Source organism: Salmo salar, chromosome 15 (assembly GCF_965601325.2).
Source record: "Salmo salar chromosome 15, fSalSal1, whole genome shotgun sequence".
Classification (NCBI taxonomy): domain Eukaryota; kingdom Metazoa; phylum Chordata; class Actinopteri; order Salmoniformes; family Salmonidae; genus Salmo; species Salmo salar.
Window position 1 is genome coordinate 72,890,001 of NC_138305.1, and position 26,126 is coordinate 72,916,126.

The 26,126-nt window shown below is 46.1% G+C and overlaps 1 protein-coding gene across 3 annotated transcripts in view; it reads left to right on the forward strand.

Moving 5' to 3' along the window:
* LOC106572259 (protein bassoon-like) overlaps positions 1-26,126 on the forward strand; it is a 188,179-nt gene that overhangs the window by 85,139 nt on the left and 76,914 nt on the right. For all 3 annotated transcript variants that reach the window (XM_014146305.3, XM_014146306.3, XM_014146307.3), the window contains exon 3: positions 10,472-11,779. In XM_014146305.3, the coding sequence (XP_014001780.3) occupies positions 10,472-11,779 (1,308 nt within the window). The remainder of the gene's footprint in view (positions 1-10,471; positions 11,780-26,126) is intronic.

Here is a 26,126-nt window from a genome sequence, read left to right on the forward strand (position 1 = left end):
ATGGGTGGCATTTGGCTATGGTGGTGAAGGTTTCAGCAAGAAGCCACAATAGGCAACAGTAGGGGATGTTGCGAAGGGTGCTTGATAGGAACGCCATATCCCACGTATATACATACCCAAGGACCTTGTGCTGTATGATCAGCTAGTGATGCTGCTGAAACCTGAGGATACCGGTTTCATGTCGTTCCCTGACTGCCTGCCTAGCTGTCTTTTCACTGGCTTATGTGAGAGCAGAGAATGAGGTGAGTTGGCATGATCAGTGTTGAAGAGCTGCCTCCTAAATGCTGACTGTTCACTCCGTGCAGACCTGGCTTGCTGACTGCTCCCCGCCATGCACAGAGCCACGGGACTCATACACTCATTAACATCAAAGTTATCTGACCTGATTCGCAGGATGATAGCGACAGAGGAGTTTTTTTGGTGTCAGGTGAAAGAAATTGACTTTTAACTTATCGCCAATTACTATTCAAGGAAGGCTATCTACATTTTCTGTAATTAGAGGGAAGAGAAAAAGAGGGAAGAGGAGTGCAAAGATAATACGTGAGAAATATATACACAACCGTGTATATCCCCCCTCAATCGAACACCGCTACGGCTCTCAAGAAACTACATTGGACTTTGTGCAAACTGGAAACCGCATATCCTGAGGTCGCGTTTTTTGTAGCTGGGGATTTGAACCCTTTGATGCATGCAATCACATAATTGTGATCATTGTCGAGTGGTCCCTGTAGTATACCATCGCAAATATGTGATTGGAACAGTAGCAACAGAACGTATGATGCAACTAATGTGTCTAAACAGCATTGCTGTCTGAAAAGCATCCAAACAATGCCTTGTACTGATGTGAAATAAAGGTCTTCACTACTTTATTCTTAAATTTGATATTTTATTGTAAAAGATAAATGCGAACTTCATCATCCAAACATCACACGGAACACATCCACAGCCAAACTAATCCCATAAACCAGTCTAAATAACATGTTTCACTGACAAAAAAACTAAACATAAGTTAGCGACCTAACAGCTAGACTTGTTTACAATGTACAACATCTCTGGTGAGCACAAGGGAGAAATGTAATATTGTTTAGAAAATAAATGCGTGTCAGCTAAGCTAACAGCAGCGAAATTCTTTATGATGGCAGCCATGTTTGACATCGAAAACTCCCTAGTCCCAGAATGCCATTCACTATGAGATGCAAATAAACAAAGTCAAAGTCAAAAATGGCTGCGCCCATTGCCAGAAAAATATTAACTTAGTTCGGCCACTTTTCAACATATTACAAATCTTTGATGTAGTTGTTACGGTGTATACAAGAAGTCATTTACAGTTTTTGACAAATCACAAAGCAAATAAAATGTTATCGCTTCACAGATCATCACCCCAAATACAAGCCTACTGCCTAGCTCAGGGGTGGGAAAACGTTTTGGCTCGAGGGCCACATTGGGATTTTGAAATTCAACGGAGGGACGCATTTTTTGGGGGACCAAATGTTTGCTAAAATTAATTTGCGGGGGACTCCCGAGTGGCGCAGTGGTCTAAGGCACTGCATCGCAGTGCTTGTGGTGTCACTACAGACCCGGGTTTGATTCCCAGGCTGTGTGTCATAGCTGGCCATGACTGGGAGACCCATGAGGCGGTGCACAATTGGCCCAGCGTCGTCCGGGTTAGGAGAGGGTTTGGCAGGCTGAGATTTCCCTGTCCCATCGCGCTCTAGCGACACCTGTGGCAGGGCGGGCGCATGCAAGCTGACACCCATTGGCCTAGCCTCACCATAGCACAGAAGCTAAACAGGGTTGCCAGATTTGGGGTAAACCATTTTAGGGGTTTTGTGGGGGGGGTGTAAACATGGAGGAAGGTATCATGGTTGTATAAGAAGCAGGAAATATTGATATGCTGGGGATTTACCAATAAATGGGGGCAGCAAACACAGGAGAAGTTTAAACTAAATAAAAATAAAACCCCTTTTAAGGGGGGGGGGGTCTGAGCTGGCAACCCTGCTTAACGATAGTTACAATCTAAGTCAATCGAATGAACCCTCCCTTCACCTCGTTTTGTTATAAACTCTTTGGTCTGACAGACAACCAGAATGTATTGTATGATGTCAACAAACATGGCGCCACACATAGCTGGCATTTAGCTTAGCATTAGCTCATCATAATCAGTACAACCTTCCAAAAAGTATTTTACACACATTATAAGTGTCCATTACAATTTATGCAAGAATACAATTTTTTTTTACCAGTACTTGAAAACGTGAATAAAACAGTAAATACATTATGCTCCATACATACGGTGTGCTACATTAGAAACAACAACACAATATACAGAATCTATATTGATAATAAGGCACTTACTTTGATAGGACAAACTCATGTCCAAAATTATTATTAGTAAGGAAAACAACAATGAAGGCAATGCGGGCAACAGCCGGAAAATGTGCCAGGGGGAAAATGTTTGTGCAAGTTCTTTTCTGACTGAAGATGCACAAATGTCTGCTTCAGTATTCTCTCTCACAGGCGGTTAGCCATTGGTTGGCTTATGCCAAAGGAAAGCTGACGCAGAGATGGTCGCCTCGCTTCGAGTTCTTAGGGAAACTATGCAGTATTTTTTTTCATGTATTATTTCTTACATTGTTAGCCCAGAAAATCTTAAGTATTATTACATACAGCCGGGAGGAACTATTGGATATAAGAGCGATGTCAACTTACCAACATTACGACCAGGAATAAGACTTTCCTGAAGTGGATTCTTTGGTCGGACCACCACCCAGGACATTGGATCTAATCCCAGAGGCCGACCCAAAACAATGTCGCCGCAGGAGAGGTAGACGGAGCGGCCTTCTGGTCAGACTTCAAAGGCGTGCACACCACCCACCGCTTCTGAGTATATTACTCGCCAATATCCAGTCTCTAGACAACAAGGTGGACAAAATTAGGGCAAGGATTGCCTTCCAGAGAGACATCAGAGATTTTAACATTATCTGTTTCACGGAAACATGGCTCTCTCTTGATATGTTGTTGGAGTCGGTACAGCCACCGGGTTTCTTCATGCGTCACGCCGACAGAAACAAACATCTCTCTGGTAAGAAGAAGGGTGGGGGTGTACACGTCATGATTAACGACTCATGGTGTAATCATAACGACATACAGGAACTCAAGTCCTTCTGTTCACCTGACCTAGAATTCCTTACAATCAAATGCTGACCACATTATCTCCCAAGAGAATTCTCTTTGATTATAGTCACAGCCATGCATATCCCCCCCAAGCAGATACCTTGACAACCTTTGAAGAACTTCACTGGACTCTATGTAAATTGGAAACCATATATCCTGAGGCTGTATTTATTGTAGCTGGGGATTTTAACAAAGCTAATTTGAGAACAAGGCAACGTAAATTCTATCAGCACATTTGACTGCAGCACTCGCGCAGTCAATACGCTGGACCACTGCTACTCTAACTTCCACCATGCATACAAGGCCCTCCCCCCGCCCTCCCTTCAGCAAATCCGACCACAACTCCATCTTGCTCCTACCGTTCTACAGGCAGAATCTCAAACAGCATGTACCCATGACTAGAACCATTCAATGCTGGTCTGACCAATTGGAATCCACGCTTCAAGATTGTTTTGATTCCGCAGACTGGGAATTGTTCAGGGAAGCCTCAGAGAATAACATAGATTTATACGCTGACTCGGTGAGTGAGTTTATAAGGAAGTGCATTGGAGATGTTGTACCCATTGTGACTATTAAAACTTACCCTAACCAGAAACCTTGGATAGTTGGCGGCATTCGCGCAAAACTGAAAGTGCGAGCCACCGCATTCAACCATGGAAAGATGTCTGGGAATATGGCAGAATATAAACAGTGTAGTTATTCCCTCCGCAATCAATCAAAAAACAAAATGTCGGTATAGGGACAAAGGTGGAGACGCAATTCAATGGCTCAGACACGAGACGTATGTGGCAGGGTCTACAGACAATTACGGACTACAAAAAGAAAACCAGCCACGTCACGGACACCGACTTCTTGCTTCCAGACAAACTAAACACCTTCCTTGCCCACTTTGAGAATAATACAGTGACACCAATGCAACCCGCTACCAAGGACTGTGGGCCCCCCTCTCCTTCTCCGTGGCCGGCGTGAGTAAGACATTTAAACGTGTTAACCCTCGCAAGGCTGCTGGCCCAGATGGCATCCCTAGCCGTATACTCAGAGCATGCGCAGACCAGCTGGCTGGTGTGCTTACAGACATATTCAACTGCTCCCTATCCAAGTCTGCTGTCCCCACATGCTTCAAGATGGCCACCATTGTTCCTGTACCCAAGAAGGCAAAGATAACTGAACTAAATGACTAGCACTCACTTCTGTCATCATGAAGTGCTTTGAGAGACTCGCCAAGGATCATATCACCTCCACCTTACCTGCCACTCTAGACCCACTTCAGTTTGCATACCGCCCCAACAGGTCCACAGACAATGCAATCGCCATCACATTGCACACTTCCCTATCTCATCTGGACAAGAGGAATACCTATGTAAGAATGCTGTTCATTGACTACATCTCAGCATTCAACACCTACCCTCCAAGCTCATCATTAAGCTTGAGGTCCTGGGTCTCAACCCCGCCCTGTGCAATTGGGTCCTGGACTTTCTGACGGGCCGCCCCCAGGTGGTTAAAGTAGGAAACAACATCACACATCACGGACAAACTGAAATGGTCCACCCACACAGACAGTGTGGTGAAGAAGGCGCAACAGCGCCTCTTCAATCTCAGGAGGCTGAAGAAATTTGGCTGGTCACCTAAAATACTCACAAACTTTTACAGATGCACAATTGAGAGCATCCTGTCGGGCTGAATCACCGCCTGTCGGGCTGTATCACATGAATTTAATGAAGTGTATCACTTCATTAAATAGTCCCTTTAAAACACCAGTCTCAACATCCCTGACCACTGACTTCAAAATGGCCCGAGTCGCTCCCCTTCTCAAGAAACCAACACTCGACTCATCTGACGTCAAAAAATATAGACCTGTATCCGTTCTTTCTTTTCTTTCCAAAACACTTGATTGTTCTGTCTCTGATCAACTCTCTTATTATCTCTCTCAGAACGATCTTCTCGACCCTAACCAGTCAGGCTTCAAGACAGGTCACTCAAAAGAGACTGTTCTTCTCTGTGTCATGCAGGCTCTGCCAAAGCTGACTCTCTCACCTCTGTTCTCATCCTCCTAGATCTATCCACTGCTCTCGACACCGTGAACCGCCAGATCCTCCTCTTGAGGTGACTCTATTACCGCTACACCAGCAGTCATGAGTTATGACCGCAGTAAAATTATATTTGACCGTTGGGTACTACATGCTTTGGTAGTACCCAACTTGCTAACGACCATCAGGTCCTCATGGCCTGGTACTCAGGGCTCTATTGTCCCTCCAACCACTCTGACTACAATGCAAATGCAATCAAAAATCACATCAAACATGTATCATCCAAACAGTATCATGCATTAAAACTCACCTCACTGTGATGCTCAATTTGAAGAAAGAAGTTCAACAGCAGGTTGAAACTGAGTGTAAAACATGGTCGTTGTGGATGTTGTTTCAAAACCTTACACAAGGAAATGGACAGCTTTCTAAACAGCCATATACATATTAGAGCTTATTCATACCCATAGGCTTCTGAACCCAAAATATTGTGCCGTTATACAATACATAGCCTACTGCATATTACGCATGGCAGAAAAACATACAACAAAACTGATTTAAGATGTCTTTGGTACATAATTGGTCTAGCCTATACTCCAATATTAAACACATTTGAGTAATCGCCTTCGAGTGTGGACTGTATTATTATGCATGCTGAATGGTTACCTTATGCTATGCTACAAAATGTATATTCAGGAGCCTGGGAGAGAACGGTTCATTGATTGTGGAGGGCGATTTCGAATCACCTAGTAATAGGGATTTTTTAATATTTTCATTATTAATTGGGTGACATTACCTTTAGCTATACAGAATATCTCAGCATCATGCGTTTTCATCTCCTCCTCCCTCTCCTTTGTTGCTTTCTCGAGCGCGCAGTGGGGCTGTCTACAGTTTAGTGAAATATGTTTTGTTGCGAAAACATGTTACTATCGATGTTGCTGAACAGATTTTACTTGGTTTCCCAAATGAAGCACTGGTTAGCTGCACGAACAGGGTTGGAGAGCCAATGGCATACAGAGTTTCGGTGGACAATCACCTGTCGCACAGCGAGAGCATGCTCCTCAAAGAGCGGTTGATGCATGGAGTGAAATAAGTGTTTTTATATATTATTTTATATTTTTATTTATTCTCAGATGCTCATTTTAAGCACATGCTCAGCAATAAAACCGAGGTAGCCTACCAGGCATCATTGAAAAACGCACTAGCGGGAAAGCGCGCGGCCTCCATTCGCTATCTGAGTGCATACAGATAGCTTGTATTTTTCCCCCTGCCCTATTTCCTGCCCATTTGATAAATGGGCCATTCTAAATCAAAACCAATTTTACATATTAGTTAAGACAAGATAAAATTGAGACTAGTCTGATGGGTGAAAATATGACCACTTGATGAGAGAACTGCTGTGCAGCCTGAGGCGAGGATCAGAGCTCAAGCTTTCTTTGCTACTTTCTGAAATCATCAAAAGCCTATAGTCTCATCATGTTTTTCATTTCTAAGACATTGTTAGGTTTGTATTATTCACAACTAACGTTGCCAAATAGCTCTAAATCTAGCGTATAGGACCTGTTTCAAACGATCACTTTTACGCTCAACATAGCCACTTAGTACGTGCACTCACTCCAGAATGGTGTAAGGGCTGTCGTTGCAAGAAAACCAAGATGCAGCGGAGGTTGTGGATTCATTATGAATATTTAATAAAATGAACCACTATAAACAAAACATAAAACAGCAACAATAGCAAACAGTCCTGTCTGGTCAAAAACAAACGAGACAGAAAACAATCACCCACAAAACCCAAAGGAAAAATAGGCTACTTATGTGTGACTCCCAATCAGCAACAACGAACTTCAGCTGTGCCTGATTGGGAGCCACACACGGCCCAAAACAAAGAAATACAAAAACATAGAAAAATGAACATAGAACGCCCACCCAATGTAACACCCTGGCCTAACCAAAAATAAAGAACAAAAACCCCTCTCTATGGCCAGGGCGTTACAGTACCCCCCCCCCCCCCCCCCCCCCCCCCCAAAGGTGCGGACTCCGGCCGCAAAACCTGACTCTGAAGGGGAGGGTCCGGGTGGGCCTTCTTACGGCTCAGGTGCGGGATGTGGCCTCCGCTCCACCCTCGGCGTCGCCCACTTAGGTGGCGCCCCTGGCCACGCCGGAAGACTGGTGGGCGACCCTGACTGCGCCCGGCTGGCGGGCGACCCTGGCTGCGCCCGGCTGGCGGGCGACCCTGGCGGCTCCGGCGGCTCCGGGCTGGCTGATGGCCCTGGCGGCTCCGGGCTGGCGGGCGGCCCTGGCGGCTCCGGGCTGGCGGGCGGCCCTGGCAGCTCCGGGCTGGCGGGCGGCTCTGGCGGCTCCGGGCTGGCGGGCGGCTCTGACGGCTCTGGCCCAGGATTCACCAGGCTGGGGAGACATGAAGGAGGCCTGACCCTGGGCACAGGCACAGGACTCACCAGGCTGGGGAGACATGAAGGAGGCCTGGCCCTGGGCACAGGCACAGGACTCACCAGGCTGGGGAGACATGAAGGAGGCCTGGCCCTGGGCGCAGGCACAGGACTCACCAGGCTGGTGGGCGGTTCTGGACAGGCAGGCGGCTCTGGCGGCTCTGGACTGGCGGGCGGCTCTGGCCCAGGATTCACCAGGCTGGGGAGACCCACTGGAGGCCTGGTCCATGGAGGAGGCACAGGATAAACCGGGCTGTGGGGGAGCACTGGGGTTCTGGCACTTAGGCCATTTACCCACACTCCAGGCTGAATGCCCACTTTGGCCCGGCACGGGCGGAGCGCAGGCATTGGGCGAACTTAACCCTCCCAGCACCCTGGAGACACAGTGCGCAGAGCCGGCGCAGGATAACCTGGACCGAAACGGCGCACTGGAGACCAGACGTGCTGAGCTGGCACAATCCGTCCTGGCTCGATGCCTGCACTCGCATGGCACTTGCGGGGGGGCTGGCCTATAGCGCACCGGGCTATGCACACGCACTGGAGACACCGTGCGCTTCACAGCATAACACGGTGCCTTACCAGTACCATGCTGCTTCCGGTAAGCACGGGGAGTTGGCTCAGGTCTACCGCCTGACTCCGCCAATCTCCTCGTGTGCCCCCCCCAAAAAAAAATGTGGGGGGGCTGCCTCTCGTGTCTGCTGTGCTCCCTCGCTTCATACCAGCGCCTCTCAGCTATCGCCGCCTCGATCTCCCACTGCGGGCGGCGATACTCCCCAGCTTGAGCCCATGGTCCTTTACCGTCCAGCAATTCCTCCCAATTCCACGACTCATGATAGCTCCTCTCCTGGTGCCTCTCCTTCCTCCGCTGCTTGGTCCGTTTCTTGGTGGGTGATTCTGTAAGGGCTGTCGTTGCAGGAAAACCAAGATGCAGCGGTGGTTGTGGATTCATTATGAATATTTAATAAAATGAACCACTATAAAAAAAACATAAAACAGCAACGATAGCAAACAGTCCTGTCTGGTCAAAAATGAATGAGACAGAAAACAATCACCCACAAAACCCAAAGGAAAAATAGGCTACTTATGTGTGACTCCCAATCAGCAACAATGAACTTCAGCTGTGCCTGATTGGGAGCCACACACGGCCCAAAACAAAGAAATACAAAAACATAGAAAAATGAACATAGAACGCCCACCCAATGTAACACCCTGGCCTAACCAAAAATAAAGAACAAAAACCCCTCTCTATGACCAGGGCGTTACAAATGGGAAAAATATCCTTTCTATTTTAGTTTGATCATATTCTTCTTACTTTAAAATCATATAATATAAAATAATGGCGTGGGACTTACAAGCATATCTTGTTAGCTAAATGAACAAGCCTATGGCATGGAGCATAGCCAGATAACTCATATTCTGTTCTTCGGAAATACATTTTCTTTATATCATAATGTTCCTTTAAACCTGACTAAAATAAATAATGGATTTATTGTGATGGTGTATATTCAGTTGATTTATTATACTATTTTGAAAGTAGATGTTGCAAAGATGCATTTCAGCTGCTTGTATGTGTGGAGGCCTGGAGATGCTAAACGTGTTTATGTTAATTACGGTCAATTAACGTGAGACCGGCAGTCTTTTGCATAACAATAACCGGCTGACAAAATTTCCTGACCGTGACAGCCTTAGGCGTGACCCTGGACAACACCCTATCGTTCTCTGCAAACATCAACAGCAGTGACTCGCTCCTGCAGGTTCATGTGCTACAACATTCGTAGAGTACGATCCTACCTTACACAGGATGCAGAGCATCTCCTAATTCAGACACTTGTCACCTCCCTTCTGGACTACTGCAACTCGCTGTTGGCTGGGCTCCCCGCTTTTGCCATCAAACCCCTGCAACTTATCCAGAATGCTGCAGCCCGCCTGGTTTTCAACCTTCCCAAGTTCTCTCATCTCACATTACTCCTCTGCACACTCCACTGGCTTCCAGTCAAAGCCCGCATCCACTACAAGACCATGGTGCTTGCCCATGGAGCAGCAAGGGGAACTGCCCCTCCCTACCTTCAGGCTATGCTCAAACCTTACACCCCCAACACGAGCACTCCGTTCTGCCACCTCTGCTCTCGTGGCCCTCCCACCCCTACGGGAGGGTAGCTCCCTATCTGTCCAGTCCTGAACTAACACTCACACTTGACTCTGACTTTGCTGATAGCTACTTCATTGTGGGAAAGGGTACTTACTATGCCTTTGATATGTGGTTGTCCCACCGCACTATCTTAAGATGAATGCACTAACTGTAAGTCGCTCTGGATAAGAGTGTTTGCTAAAGGACTCAAATGTAAAAAAAAGAAAAAAGAAAAAAAAGACAAAGAAAAGGGAAACATAATGACGGGGCAGTGGAGGCTGGTTTAACTCACTTGGAGAGCCGCCTCTCAACAGCTGAAGGTGGGGTGGGAAAGCAGGCTTTGACACAGGGGAGGACATCCCTGGATCTGTAAGAGGAGGAGGAGCTGTGAGCTCATTATCTCTAGATTATGAAGTGAATCTACTGCCAGGCTGCGGTTATTTACTCAGCAATCAGTCTGTTCAGCAGTCCATTTGTGGTTAAATTGCTACTGGATATTACTCATTTGTAAACTTACTTTCTTTAATCCCATAAGTCAAAACTTGGACAAATAGACATATTGGAAGGTTCCAATTACAGTAGTGATTGACCAAATGTTTCAAACACTTGATATGTTTAAAAAGATCAAAGAGGAGTACATGAATGAATATACTTGTTGTGGTGTTAACATGTTTTTTTCTCTTGTTTGTGTTTCCCAGGTCCAGGAGTGGCTCTGTCTCAACTGCCAGATGCAGAGGGCGTTGGGCATTGACATGACCACCGCACGATCCAAGAGCCAGCAGCAGATCCACTCTCCATCCCACCAAGCCAAACCCATTGTCCAGCCATCACCTGTTCATCCAGCCCAGCTAAAATCCCATCCCCAGCCCCCACTGCAGTCTTTACCCCACTCCCAGCCCCAGGCCCAACCCTATGGTCAAACTCAGCCCCAGGCCCAGCCCTACGGTCAATCCCAGCCACAGTCCGTTGGCCAAACTCAGCCCCAGCCCTATGGTCAATCCCAGCCTCAGCAACAGCCCTACAGCCAAACTCAGCCCCAACCCTATGGTCAATCCCAGCCCTATGGGCAGTCCCAGCAACAGCTCTATGGTCAATCCCAGCCCCAACAACAGCCCTACGGCCAAAGCCAGCCCCAGCAACAGCCCTTTGGCCAAACCCAGCCTCAAGCCAACCCCCAGGCTCAGCATCAGCCACAGCCCTCCCCTGGCCTACAGAGACACCCTGTCGCCGGCTCAGCCTCCCTGCCCGGGTCTTCGACAAGCTCTCCCCAGCACATCCCATATGGCCAGAGAGGGCCTGGAGGTCCCGGCCAGCCCCGGATACCCCACCCTGGAGCAGTTCCCCTGGTGGGCATGGCCAAGGCTCCCTCCCAGCCAGACCTGGGTAGAGGTACCCCGATACACCAGGGCGGCCGCCAGGCTGCCAGCGCTGGCTCCTCCCCCGCACATCGACCCTCCGCCCCCCAGGGGCAGCCCCCCCAGGACGGCCTCACCAAACTGTTTGGCTTTGGGGCGTCGCTCCTCAACCAGGCGGCCAGCACCCTGGCATCTGTGGACCCCCTCTCAGGGCCACCGTCCTCCCAGCCCTCCCCTGCCAGGGGTGGACCTGCCAATAAACAACAAGGACCTCCTGGTGCTAAACCTTTCCAGACAGGTGGCCCGCATGCACCCCAAATGGGTAGCCCCCATGCACCCCAAATGGGTGGCTCCCATGCACCAACTCAGAAAGGGCCCCAACAGCAGCAGTCGCCTGCGCATCAACACAAGGGGCCACAGCAGCAGCAAGGGTCTCCCCTCAAACAGCAGCAGCAGCCGGCGGCCAGACAGGAGCCTGCTCCCAAGCCGGTGGAGCCTGTGGAGCCTGAGAAGCCCAAAGTCAACTGCCCCCTGTGTAAGACGGAGCTCAACATCGGCAGCACAGCCGAGCCGCCCAACTACACCTCCTGCACCCAGTGCCACGCCCAAGTGTGCAACCTGTGCGGATTCAACCCCGCTCCTCACCTGGAGGTAAGCAAGACTTTCCCTTCTTCCACATACTCTACCTCCTCTCTCACCCTTTCTATCTGTTTCTATTCCCCTCTCTCTCTCTCTCCCTACCTCTCAGTCACGTTTCTCTCTTCTTCCAACTATCAAATCTGTATTGTGTCCCTTTCAGGGAATGTGGCTTGTATCTCATCTCAAGCTCAACAGCATAGCATCACCACATAGTGGTGCGATCTCGCTGTAATATCCTCCTCCCTTTCTCACTCTCTCTCTCTCTCCTTCTCTCCCCCTCTTATTGCCCTTGATCCTTCACTGAGAGGTGTGCTCCTGTTTGTCATTACTTTGGGAATAATGCGGCTCGACCAAACTTATTTACAGCAATCACACCTTGACAGTGTCACGGCAGGTCAAGCTTTATATCTCTACCATGTCTGCCGCTGCAACAATTAATTTCTTCTCTTATTTTGCCGTTCCAATTGATAGAGGCAGTTTTTCAATTTTGGCGAGTGGTTCTTCAAGGATACCTGATTAAAGGGGTGCGTGGGAAACACAAAACGTTGGTTTTTCCTCCCATTCATTGGTATTCAAAAGAGTTGTTCCAATCACTTATAATGAAGCCCTTCTTCCCTCTCAGAGCTCTTTTCTGTAGATAAGCACACAGAACTTGAAAAGCATGTGCATACTAATGATTTGATGGTGGAGTGAGCGATGAAAGGAGCTGGACAGACAGCTGTTGAGTGGCTTAGTAAAACCCAAATGTTTTTATTTTTATTTAACCTTTAGTTAAGAACAAAATATTATTTACAAACCTAACCCGGACAACGCTGGGCCAGTTGTGCGCTGCCCTATGGGACTCCCGATCACGGCCGGTTGTGATACAGCCTGGAATCGAACCAGGGTCTGTAGTGAGATGCATTGAGATGCAGTGCCTTAGACCGTTGCGTCACTTGGGAGCCCCCTAACATCAGGGATGTTCAGTCTCAAGGACCTTTGTGGGTGTACTGTACTTGCCTGGTCTTCTCTTTACGTTGGATATTTTCGGGGGGAAAACACGGCCTGTGTAACAGTAGCTATACTCTATGGGGCGGTTTCTCGAACACAGATTAAGCCTAGTCCTGGACTAAAATACATTTTTGAATGGAGATCCTTGATTGCGCTTTCTTTTTAGTCTAGGATTAATCTGTGTCCTGGAAACTACTGTTGTCTCTCATACAACTTGTTTATTTGGTAGGCTATACAGTTATGAAAGCTCTCCTCATTGTCCTAAATATATTAGTGAATCGTCCATAAACGGATGTCAGATGAGACGTTAACCAAATTGACGAGGGTCAGCAACTGGATTAGTTGATATTCTCTCCCTCTCTGCAGAAAGCCAGGTCAGAAGTCTCCCTAAATGGGGGTTGAGGAGTCTGGGAAAAAGGTTGAGTAAATCACCATTGTGCATATCTGCAGGTTGCCAATTAAAGGCTGGGAGATGGGAGATGTATTTCTCTCTAGCCTCTATGATTCAGGGAGGTTCAGGCTTTCGTCTGTGTGCATGTGACCAGAATTTAGAGTGCTGCCGTTGCAGTGTACCAATTACTGGGTGTTTTTAATCCTCCCCACTGACTCACAGCCTAGCAGAAGGAACGTCAGAGAAATCATAAAGCAGGATTTAGATCCCTGGGTTTGAATTCAGACAAACCTACTCGGCGTGTCTTGGTTGATGGGTAGCTTTGTGAAATATGGGGGTGGGGGAAGGCTTGTAAGATGTTATTAGCTGTCTCTATTCTCAAGTTGTCTCTCTGAAACCTGATCATATTTACCTAATATAGGCCTTTGTGATTTCATACAGCTATATCCCATTGTCAATCACAATTTCATCCCACGTGTTACCTTGAAATAACTTCATAGTTTGAGTACACAATAGGATTTGAACTCCGAATATATACTGAACAAAAATATAAACGCAACATGTAAAGTGTTTGTCCCATGTTTCATGAGCTGAAATAAATGATCCCAGAAATGTTTCATTCGCACAAAAAGCAAATTTGTTTACATCTCTTTTAGTGAGCATTTCTCCTTTGCCAAGATAATCCATCCACGTAACAGGTGTGGCATATCAAGAAGTTGATTAAACAGCATGATCATTACACAGGTGCACCTTGTGCTTGGGACAATAAAAGGCCACTCTAAAATGGACAGTTTTGTCAAACAACACAATGCCACAGATGTCTCAAGTTTTGAGGGAGCGTGCAATTGGCATGCTGACTGCAGGAATATCCACCAGAGCTGTTGCCAAAGAATTTAATGTTAATTTCTCGACCTTAAGCCGCCTCCAATGTCGTTTTAAAGAATTTAGCAGTACGTCCAACCGGCTTCACAACCGCAGACCACGTGTAACCACGCCAGCCCAGGACCTCCACATCCAGCTTCTTCTCCTGTGGGGTCGTCTGAGACCAGCCACCCGGACAGCTGATGAAACGGTGGGTTTGCAGTTCAGCGTCGTAACTGACTTCAGTGGGCAAATGCTCACCTTCGATGGCCACTGGCACGCTGGAGAAGTGTGCTGTTCGTGGATGAATCCTGCTTTCAACTGTACTGGGAAATGGCAGACAGCGTGTATGGCGTTGTGTGGACGAGGTGTTTACTGATGTCAACGTTATGAACAGAGTGCCCCATGGTGGCAGTGGGGTTATGGTATGGGCAGGCATAAGCTACGGACAATGAACATAATTGCATTCTATCCACCGCTATCACCTCATGTTTCAGCATGATAATGTACGGTCCCAGGCCGTAAGGATCTGTACACAATTCCTGGAAGCAGAAATTGTCCCAGTTCTTCCATGGCCTGCATACTCACCAGAAATGTCACATATTGAGCATGTTTGGGATGCTCTGGATTGACGTGTATGACAGTCACACCAGATACTGGCTGGTTTTCTTACCCACAGCCCTACCTTTTTTTTTAAAGGTATCTGTGACCAACAGATGCATATCTGTATTCCCAGTCATGTGAAATCCATAGATTAGGTCCTAATGAATTTATTTCAATTGACTGATTTTGTTATATGAACTGTAACTCAGTAAAATCTTTGAAATTGTCGCATGTTGCGTTTCTATTTTATTCAGTGTAGATCATGAAACCATTGCTCCTTCATTTTTTTTTTTTTTTACATTTTAGTCATTTAGCAGACGCTCTTATCCAGAGCAACTTAAAGTAGTGAGTACATCCATTTTTCATACTTTTCATACTGGTTCCCCGTGGGAATCAAACCCACCAACTGAGCCACACGGGACCCACCTAACAGTCAGTTTTGCAGATCATAGATTAAGCATTGTGCTCCCCAAAGGTCTATGTGAAATGTTGTACAGTACAATGGGTCAATGCCAGAGCCAGCCAGACCTAAAGACAATGGCAGGGCTATAAATAGACCCCAGAGTACAGCTTGAGTGACTGATTGGGGACCAAGATGCATTGGATCAAGTGATTTAAACCGAGAGGAATCCCAGCCCATTCAAACTGTTGGAGCCACACAGACAGAAAGGGTCTGCGGCAGTTTGCTGAATATCGGTTCTTTCAAATAAAGGAGGCCAGGAATCTTTTAAGTGTAGTGGGCCACTGCAGGAGCTTCGGTAGGCTGGCTTTCAGAATTGTGTCGTGGCCTGTCGTGGCCTGTCGTGGCCTGTCGTGGCCTGTCGTGGCCTGTCGTGGCCTGTCGTGGCCTGTGACTCCTCAGCACGCCGGATGGAGAGACAGGCTGAGGAGGAGACTCTGAAAGGTGCACGCTATACTGTAGCTGGGTCACGTGGCCAGTCCAGAGGGAGAGCTGCTTTAGAGAGACAGATACAGACCAAGAGGGAGAGAGGGGGGGGAGAAAGATGGGGAGGGAGAGAGGGTAGTGGAACGGATGAGAAGTGAAAAGATGGAAGGGGAGAGAGAGATAAAGAGAGAGAGAGAGAGAGAGAGAGAGAGAGAGAGAAAGGAAAAGAGAAAGAGAGGTAGAGGGAAGACATACTGATGTATAGTAGGATCTTAATTTGAGTCAGTTTGCTACAGCAGGAAAATAATCATGCAGCAACAGGAAATGTGATTTATTACGTGAATTATAATTAATGGACATTTTTGTACGGGTTGATACATTTTTTGTAAGGGAAAACAAACTTCAGAAGCCTTTTTAAACCTCAAATACACTACAAGTTGTACATTTCCTGTACTCCTGCAACAGGGTGATCAAATTAAGATCCTGCATCTATCTGTATGACGTCTAAAGCAGTGTCTCAGCAGAAACGAAAGAATGAAAGGGTGGGGGGAACAAAACATGGCAACTTTTCTGGGTTGGATTTCTTTATTTTTAATATTATTTTGTATCTTTCAAATACTTTTAGCGTTTGCTCTAGTCTACCTCGAGTGCCTGATGGGCAGTTTGCAACGGTGGGACTACTCAGGCAAGCTCAATTAAGCCCAAATAAAGTATTTGAAAGGATTTCAAATAGTATTTGAACCCAGGTCTGGAGGGTAGTCAGTGTACAGTACACCGTGCACCTCTACATATTTAATCGTTCACTATTTATAAAGCACGTACCCCGGTGAATTATTAATCAGCACTCTTCTTCTCTCTTTGCTCCGTCTGTTCGCTGTTCACAAAAATGGTTGTCACTAAACAAAATGTGGACGTGCACTTTGTCAACTCTACCGACGTGCACTTTATCAACCAAAGGACCAAGTCTTGGCATCCTCCTCCATTTCATTCAGAATCCTCCCCTCCCAGGCTTGTGAAAACCATTAGCTTATTCACTTGGGAAATGTCTCTTATGTTGTGTTGTTATGAGCTGGACAGTAGTAGATCACAATGTAACAAGGGTTGCTTGAACATTCACCGTGAGAGATTTCTCTCATTGTCTCGCTTTTCATCCTTTTCCTTTCCCTCACTACCACCTTCTCTTTTCTCCGGTAACCTTTTCTCTCTTATGAGAATGAAAAAAAAAAACCTCTCTTCTCTCCTCCTCTGTCTGCACCCATGACTTGAGAGCAATCTTCATTGTACATTCATTCAGATGGTATCGTGGAAGGGAACCTTTTTCTAGCGCAGAGTGCCCTTTGGAGACAGTAGCTCAGTGGAGCCGTGGCTGATCCAGCAGCCAGCCTTCTCCCATGCAGCCTGTAATGAAACATGAAAGGACATGAAAGAGAATAAGACAGAGGACAGGGAGGATGGGACAGTGACGGCAACAAAGCCAGCACTGGGCATCCAGAGGACCGGGATGATGACACACTGTGAATCACACAAACACACACACACACACATGCACATGTGCGCATACGCATCCAGGGATGCACGAAAGCAGGTATGCATCCGCACACACATGCATGCATACAGGCGTAGACTGATACACACACATAAACACACACACTCCGACTGGCTCATCAGGCCTTGTAGCACACTTCCCTCTCGTTATCAAATACATCTGAGTCGCTCCCAAAGCGACCTTCACTTTATGTTGAGCTGAGAAAACTTCACACCTACACTGTCTTTTTCATCAACTCTCAAGCTATGATAAACCTTTTGGTGCATAACAATGTTGTGTATTTTTACAATCTCATTTTAGATCATTTTTTTGTTAGATAATGGTCGGTCATTTCTTAGAAATCTTAGTGCGAGGAATAGACTGTGTTCGTGGTACTGGTAACAAATACATACCAACTTCTGTCAGAGTGTCCAGAGAATGGTCAGAGTATACTAGTATAGATTCAAAAACAACTACTTAAATGGCAGTCGTTGGTGGACTCCAGTCTCTAGCTTTGGAACCAGAACAGTAGGTGAGTCAGGGCAATCAGAGCCGGCAATGCGTCCGAAATGGCACCCTATTCCATACAAAGTGTACTACTTTTCACCAGGGCACATAATGGTCAAAAGTTGTGTTTTATACTCTGTAGGGAATAGGGTGCCATTTTGGACGCAACCTATATGTGGCTGATTGACAGGTAAAATGTTTAATCGACTCCAGGGGGAGGGCGCTGCAGGTGGAGGGGAATTATGGGAGGCAAAGAAAAACTGAATGAGTTCATCATCCAGGAAGTGTCTTGTCTGTCACAAAGGACTTCACAGCTGCCGTCACAAGTGTCCCAACAATTACTCTGTCTCTCACTCACCTGTCTGTGTCTGTGTGTGTGTGTGTGAAAAATGCCAAGGGGGGTGAAGCCACTGTATATATGCACTTGCATATGTATGGGTGTGTGTGTGTGTGTGAGGGGGGGGCATGCATTTCTTCAGTGATGCAGCCATCCTGACCTAGTTGGCGGTTGTCTGGACACTGTGCTGTGGTAGTCCTACATTACTTAGCAACCCTGCTCGCACACGTCTTGAAATAGTATTGGTGTGTATCATTTTTACTATGGTATTGGTGCTAATATTGTAAGCAACATGCTGTTGCCGTTAGCAGGTGGATGTTGACAGACACAGGACTCCCTCTTAGTTCACTAGAGGTGTGTGAATCTCAGCGCTGGAAAGGTTAGTAGCACAGCTAATTAAAAGCCACGGTTGTTACGTGTGTGTGCTTGCAATGCGTACGTGTGTGTGGTGTGTGTGTGTGTCTGTTCGTGTGCTTGTGTGTGTTCGCACGTGTACATCTATGTGTGTGCGTCAATGTGTGTGTGCAGGTGTGTGTGTGTGTGTGTGTGTGTGTGTGTGTGTGTGTGTGTGTGTGTGTGTGTGTGTGTGTGTGTGTGTGTGTGTGTGTGTGTGTGTGTGTGTGTGTGTGTGTGTGTGTGTGTGTGTGTGTGTGTGTGTGTTTGTGCCTGCGGGGATGGAGGCAGTGGGGACAAGGGGTCAGGGTATACCACGGAGATGATGAGGATTGTTAAAGGTAATTGGTTAGCTTGTTATCTGTATGTGGGTTAGCAGGGCTAGTAGTAGAGTGTATGCCACCCTCCTATTTCATAAAGCTTTACTGACATCTACCTTATTAATGACCTTCCACCAGGGATGCATCTCAAATGGCGCCCTGTTCCCTACGTAGTGTACGACTAGGACACATTAGGACAGGGATACTCAAATAGAGATACTGTTCATGCATGTATATTCCTACCATTAGGATCGCTGCTAGAACAATTGGCCAAAGATTGCTTCTCAATTGGTTAATCCCAAGTCTGAATCAGTCCCTGATTGGAGAGTAAAGAATGAAAATCGTCTGTGCTTCAGACTTTAGAGGAAAGTGGGGGGATGGTGGGGGGATGGTGGGGATCTCTCGCTCTCTCTCTCTCTCTCTCTGGTTCTTCTCTTACAGATTAGAGTTGTCCTTGTCATAGCATTTGCTGGTGAGAACTCAGTGATTCATCATGTCCAGATGCTCCTCACTGCTCTGTCGATGCAGTCTTCAATCTGTCCCTCCGATCTGTGTGCGTTCTCTGCTTGCTGGGCTGCAGGTGGGAGATGTATGACTCACATGGCCAGTGACTAACCAACACAGTGTGCGCCACACACACACACACACACACACACACACACACACACACACACACACACACACACACACACACACACACACACACACACACACACACACACACACACACACACACACACACACACACACGTGTGAGTGTGTGCGTATGACATGGAGTATGGATTTGTAAGTGTGTGTGTGTGTGTGTGTGTGTGTGTGTGTGTGTGTGTGTGTGTGTGTGTGTGTGTGTGTGTGTGTGTGTGTGTGTGTGTGTGTGTGTGTGTGTGTGTGTGTGCATGTGTATGTGTGTGTTTTGCTAGTTTTAGTCTGTGCCCCTGTGTGCTAGTTCAGCTGTCTTTGTCACCTCTCCAAATTGGAGGAATTAGTATCCTGTTGTATCGACTGATCAACAGCTCATGGCCTTCGGAAAGTATTCAAAATTGATTTAATTGTCAACGATTTACACAAAATACTCTGTATGTCGAAGTGAAAAAAAAGTAAAACACATATATCTTGATTAAATAAGTATTCAATATACATGTATGTTAGAAACACCTTTGGCAGCAATTACAGCTGTGAGTCTTTTTTGGTAAGTCTCTAAGAGCTTTGCAGATCTGGATTGTACAATATTTACGCATCATAATTTTTTGAATTCTTCAAGCTCTGTCAAGTTGGTTGTTGATCATTGCTAGACAGCCAATTTCATGTCTTGCCATAGATTTTCATGCCAATTTAAGTCAAAACTGTAACTAGGCCACTCAGGAACATTCAATGTCATATTGGTAAGCAAATTTGGCCTTGCGTTTTAAATTATTGTCCATCTGAAAGATGAATTTGTCTTCCAATGTCTGGTGGAAAGCAGACTGAACCAGGTTTTCCTCTAGGATTTTGCCTGTGCTTAGCCTAGCTCCATTCCGTTTCCTTTTATCTTAAAAACCTCCCTAGTCCTGGCCGATGACAAACATAGCCATAACATGATGCAGCCACCACCATGCTATAAATAGGTAGAGTGGTATTCAGTGATGTGTTGTGTTGGATTTGCCCCAAACATAGTACTTTGTATTCAGGACAAAAAGTATATACTGTATCTACGCCCTGTTTTTTTCATTTGTTTTATTTAACTTTAGTGCCTTGTTGCAAACAGGATGTTTAGGAATATTTTTATTCTGTACAGGCTTCCTTCTTTTCACTCTGTTATTTAGGTTAGTATTGTGGAGGAACTGCAATGTTGTTGATCCATCCTCAGTTTTCTTCTACCACAGCCTGTAACTGTTGAAAAATTACTATTGGCCTCATGGTGAAATCCCTGAGCAGTTTCCTTCCTCTCCGGCAACTGATTTAGGAAGGAAGCCTGTATCTTTCTATTGACTGGGCGTATTGATACACCATCTAAAGACTAATGAATAACTTCACCATGCTCAAAAGAATATTCAGTGTTATTTCTTTATCCATCTACCAATAGGTGCCCTTCTTTGTGAGACGTTGGAAAACCTCCCTGGTCTTTGTGGTTGAAAATGTGCTTGACTGAGATCATTACAGATCATTTTATGTGTGTGGTGCAAAGATGGGTTAATCATACAAAAATCATGTGAAACGTTATTATTGCACACAGAGTGAGTCCATGCAACTTATTATGTGACTTGTTAAGCACATTTTTACTCCTGAACTTATTTAGGCTTTCCACAACAAAGGGGTTAAAAACGTATTTACTCAAGACATTTCAGCTTTTCATTTGAAATTAATTTGTAAAAAAAAAAAGTCAAAACACAAAATTCTACTTTGACTTAGATTAGTGACACAAAATGTCAATGTAATACATATTACATTCAGGCTGTAACACAACAAAATGTGGAAAAAGTCAAGTGGTATGAATACTTTCTGTAATAATGTGCTAGCGCCCTACACGCACACGCACGCACGCACACACACACACATCCCAACACCGGAGAGAAGGAAGGAGAGATCGATTAAATGTCGGTAGGTTTTGTAGGTTAGAAATCAGAATTTGCCCTATACCCATGTGTGAATGTCAGATATTTGTTAATCCCCTGATGGTTACGGTCGGGCTTGGGGGTAATCTGATCCTAAATCTGTGGCTGAGGGCAACATCTATCTCAAGTAGTTTTACAAACGCCGGCGGTCTCTGTAGTGTACTCCTTCCTTCATGCAGGAGGGAGCAGTGCGCTGCGATTAGCGTTAGCGTGACGTTCCGTATTAGGCTAATTTACAGCCACACCTCCTACGTCCACACTGCAAACCTCATCAATCACAATGTTCTCCTAGCCAGAGCCATGAATACCTTAACACTGCCACAGATCAAGATAAATCATGTCGAGAGAGAACTAATGATCCTGTATGTGTGTGTGTGTGTGTGTGTGTGTGTGTGTGTGTGTGTGTGTGTGTGTGTGTGTGTGTGTGTGTGTGTGTGTGTGTGTGTGTGTGTGTGTGTGTGTGTGTGTGTGTGTGTGTGTGTGTGTGTGTGTGTGTGCGTGTGTGTATGTTTGTTTGCCTATGTTTGTGTGTGAGTGGTGATATTCATTCATCTGTGATGGTGGTGAATACCAGTCTGGTTTAGACCAATCAGACGAATCAATTCATGCAGTCCACAAGACCAGCTGCATCCGCGTCTAGCCCTCCAAATGAGTTACTCAGAAATAGCCTGAAAATGGTTGTGTGAACCTTGGAAATAGTGTGTGTGTGTGTGTGTGTGTGTGTGTGTGTGTGTGTGTGTGTGTGTGTGTGTGTGTGTGTATGTGCAGGAAAGTGATCTGTGTCTTTGTATGTAATAATTACCACTATGGATAACTAATCCATCCCACGTGTTAGAGTGTGTGTGCATGTGAGTGTGTGTGTGTGTGCATGCATGTTTGCTCTATTTGTGTTTTTTTTTTACGTGTGTAATCCTGCTCTCCGGCACGTGTGTGTGATGAAAGCACTGACAGAAACCCCTGTCCCATTTATTATTCCCCGTCACAGAGAGGCTGGAAATAGACTAGCAGGAAGTATAGAACAGCTGTCACTGTCATGGCTGGGCTTTCACATGGAAGGAAGACTGACTGAGAGTGAGAGGGGGAGTCAGAGAGAGAGAGCTGGAGAGGGTTTGAGGTAAGCAAAGCGATAAAGACCCAGGGAAACAACAGGGCGATTAGAGAGAGAGAGAGAGAGAGAGAGAGAGAGAGAGAGAGAGGAAACAGTTGAAAGAGAAAGGTAAAGAGAGAGAGAGAGAAAGAGAGGGAAGGTACATTAGGAAGAGAGACAGGCCTCATCGGGCAGTATATAATTAGGTCTATATTGGCACACAAAGCAGAGCGCTCCACTGTGTGTGTGTGTGTGTGTGTGTGTGTGTGTGTGTGTGTGTGTGTGTGTGTGTGTGTGTGTGTGTGTGTGTGTGTGTGTGTGTGTGTGTGTGTGTGTGTGTGTGTGTGTGTGTGTGTGTAGCTCACTGAACTGCCTCTGCCTACCGTAAGTACTAGCTTATTATTAGGCCTCCATCCTGCTTCAAATGCCTTTTCATTTCTCTCTCTCTCTCTCTCTCTCTCTCTCTAGCTCTCTCTCTCTCTCTCTCTCTCTCTCTCTCTCTCTCTCTCTCTCTCTCAATTCAAATCAATTCAATTCGCTTTATTGGCATGACGTAACAATGCACATATTGCCAAAGCTTTTTTTGGATAATTACAATATAAAAATAAATAAAAATGAGAATCAAAATTGTCAACGGGACAACAGTAACAACAATAACCAAGGGTCAAAATAACTATATATTGAACAATAACAATAAGCATACAGTAGAAGACATGTGCAGGTTGATTGGTCTGTCAGACACTGTCCCTCATCTTATGGCAGGCAGCAATGTAGTGCGCTGCCAACCCACAGCTCTCTGCGTCCTCCCCCAACAGGACGGGTAGCCTGTCCTCATCAGAGAGGTCTTTGAAACCTTGAATAAGGGTTTCAAATTTAGGGAATTGACACTCTCTAATTGTTTTATATTTTTGACATTTTGTCAGGAAATGCAGCTCCGTCTCAGGTTCTGCTGTTGTGCAGTGGTTGCACAAGCTTTCCTCTACAGGGAGCCAGGTTTTCCTGTGTCTACCCTTCTCAATGGCAAGGCTGTGCTGTGTCTACCCTTCTCAATGGCAAGGCTGTGCTGTGTCTACCCTTCTCAATGGCAAGGCTGTGCTGTGTCTACCCTTCTCAATGGCAAGGCTGTGCTGTGTCTACCCTTCTCAATGGCAAGGCTGTGCTGTGTCTACCCTTCTCAATGGCAAGGCTGTGCTGTGTCTACACTTCTCAATGGCAAGGCTGTGCTGTGTCTACCCTTCTCAATGGCAAGGCTGTGCTGTGTCTACCCTTCTCAATGGCAAGGCTGTGCTGTGTCTACCCTTCTCAATGGCAAGGCTGTGCTGTGTCTACCCTTCTCAATGGCAAGGCTGTGCTGTGTCTACCCTTCTCAATGGCAAGGCTGTGCTGTGTCTACCCTTCTCAATGGCAAGGCTGTGCTGTGTCTACCCTTCTCAATGGCAAGGCTGTGCTGTGTCTACCCTTCTCAATGGCAAGGCTGTGCTGTGTCTACCCTTCTCAATGGCAAGGCTGTGCTCACTGAGCCTGTACTATGTCAAGGTTTTGATCAGTAACCATGGTCTCTCTCTCTTTCGCTCTCTCTCTCGCCCTCTCTCTCTCTCTCTCTCTCTCTCTCTTGCCCTCTCTCTCTCTCTCTCTCGCTCTTTCTCTCTCACTCTCTCTCTCCTTCTCTCTAGCTCTCTCCCTCTCTCTCCCTGTCTCTCTTTCTCCCTCTCTCTCTCCCTCTCTCTCTCTCTCCCTCTCTCTCCCTGTCTCTCTTTCTCCCTCTCTCTCTGTCTCTCTCTTTCTCTCACACATGACTGTGCAGAAGGAGATAATTGGGTGTCATTTATGATATGCAAGATAAACGTCTTTTTTCAGCACTTCTGATTGATGATTGATGTGGATGCGTTGTAGAACGCCTAAAATGGGTTGTGGATTTTGGAACAGTAACTGCAGAATTCCGATGGAATCATGTTGAATTCCAAGGGGTCTGGGGCCTTTAAACATCCTGTATCCTAATGGCCATGCTATATCCTAATAAACATCCTAATCCAAATAAAAAGTCCCGTGCCAGAAAGCCCCGTCTGATTGCTCTCCGCCTTCCCTCTCTCAGCAGAGCTGACTTGGAAGTGTCAGGTTTCAGACCCCACTTTTGCATAGGGAGGGACGTGTCATATTTTCTGACCTATCCAGACAAAGAATCAATTTGTTCTTCCTCTGAACGATGGAGCCAAGAGAAATAATCAATTATCTTTTCCTCTGAGCGAGCGAGCCCAACTTGGGAGAAGGCAAACGCACGTTTGGGTATGTCTATTTACGCGGGAATCTACATTTTTCCCTATCATTCAACTTTTTAATGGAGTCCCCATCTCAGTTCCATCAATAATACAACATGCTGCCTTCCTCCTCTTCTTTCTCCTCTTCCTCCTCCTCCTCCTCCTCATGCTCCTCATCCTTTCCCCTCATACAGAACCCATACAGAACCAACTGCCCACGCCCTCAATGCCCAAGCGCCTTGCCTTGCCCTGCCCAGCACAGCCCAGCTCATAACTTATTCAATCAATGTAACTCCAGCAATGTCATTTTTAGATGCCATGTAATATTTACAGTGGTAGGAGGAAATTGCAAGACAGACAAGTTTGCTGTGTTGCACCGGCTGTGCGGCAAATTAGTCATCATTCATTACGCAGCTCAAAACACACCGCAAGTTCTCAACTCCCCGCTCTTAACTTTGTGTCTTGCAATATTGATGGTGGTTTCCGTGCGTCACAGCTAACATCTCTCGCCAAGCATTCTGTGGCTACGTAGAGAATACTGTAGCTCATTGCTCCGTAAAACCAGGAATGAGATCATCCATGTCACCTCACATTGCCTCTCTCCTCGCTCCATCTGCGCCCTCCTGCCTCTTCCCTAGACCTGCGAGGGAGAGAGAGAGAGAGAGAGAGAGAGGGGGGGGGGGGGGAGACAATAGTGCATTGATTTTGACCACAGCCCTATGGGGATGTGGATGAGGAATGGCTGTCCTGTCTGCCACTGAGGTCCATGACACTTCCATACTCTACTCATATACAGTTGAAGTCGGAAGTTTACATACACTTAGGTTGGAGTCATTAAAACTCGTTTTTCAACCACTCCAGAAAGTTCTTGTTAACAAACTATAGTTTTGGCAAGTTGGTTAGGACATCTACTTTGTGCATGACACAAGTAATTTTTCCACCAATTGTTAACAGACAGATTATTTCACTTATAATTCACTGTATCACAATTCCAGTGGGTCAGAAGTTTACATACACTAAGTTGACTGTGCCTTTAAACAGCTTGGAAAATTCCAGAAAATTATGTCAATGCTTTAGAAGCTTCCTTTAGGCTAATTGACATCATTTGAATCAATTGGAGGTGTACCTGTGGATGTATTTCAAGGCCTACCTTCAAACTCACTGCCTCTTTTCTTGACATCATGGGAAAATCAAAAGAAATCAGCCAAGACAGAAAAATAATTGTACACAAGTCTGGTTCATCCTTGGGAGCAATTTCCATATGCCTGAAGGTACCATGTTCATCTGTACAAACAATAGTATAAACACCATGGAGCCACGCAGCCATCATACCGCTCAGGAAGGAGACGCGTTCTGTCTCCTAGAGATGAACATACTTTTGTGCGAAAAGTACAAATCAATCCCAGAACAAGAGCAAAGGACCTTGTGAAGATGGTGGAGAAAACAGGTACAAAAGTATCTATATCCACAGTAAAACGAGTCCTATATTGACATAACCTGAAAGGCCGCTCAGCAAGGAAGAAGCCACTGCTCCAAAACCGCTATTAGAAAGCCAGACTACGGTTTGCAACTGCACATGGGGACAAAGATCGTACTTTTTTGAGAAATGTCTG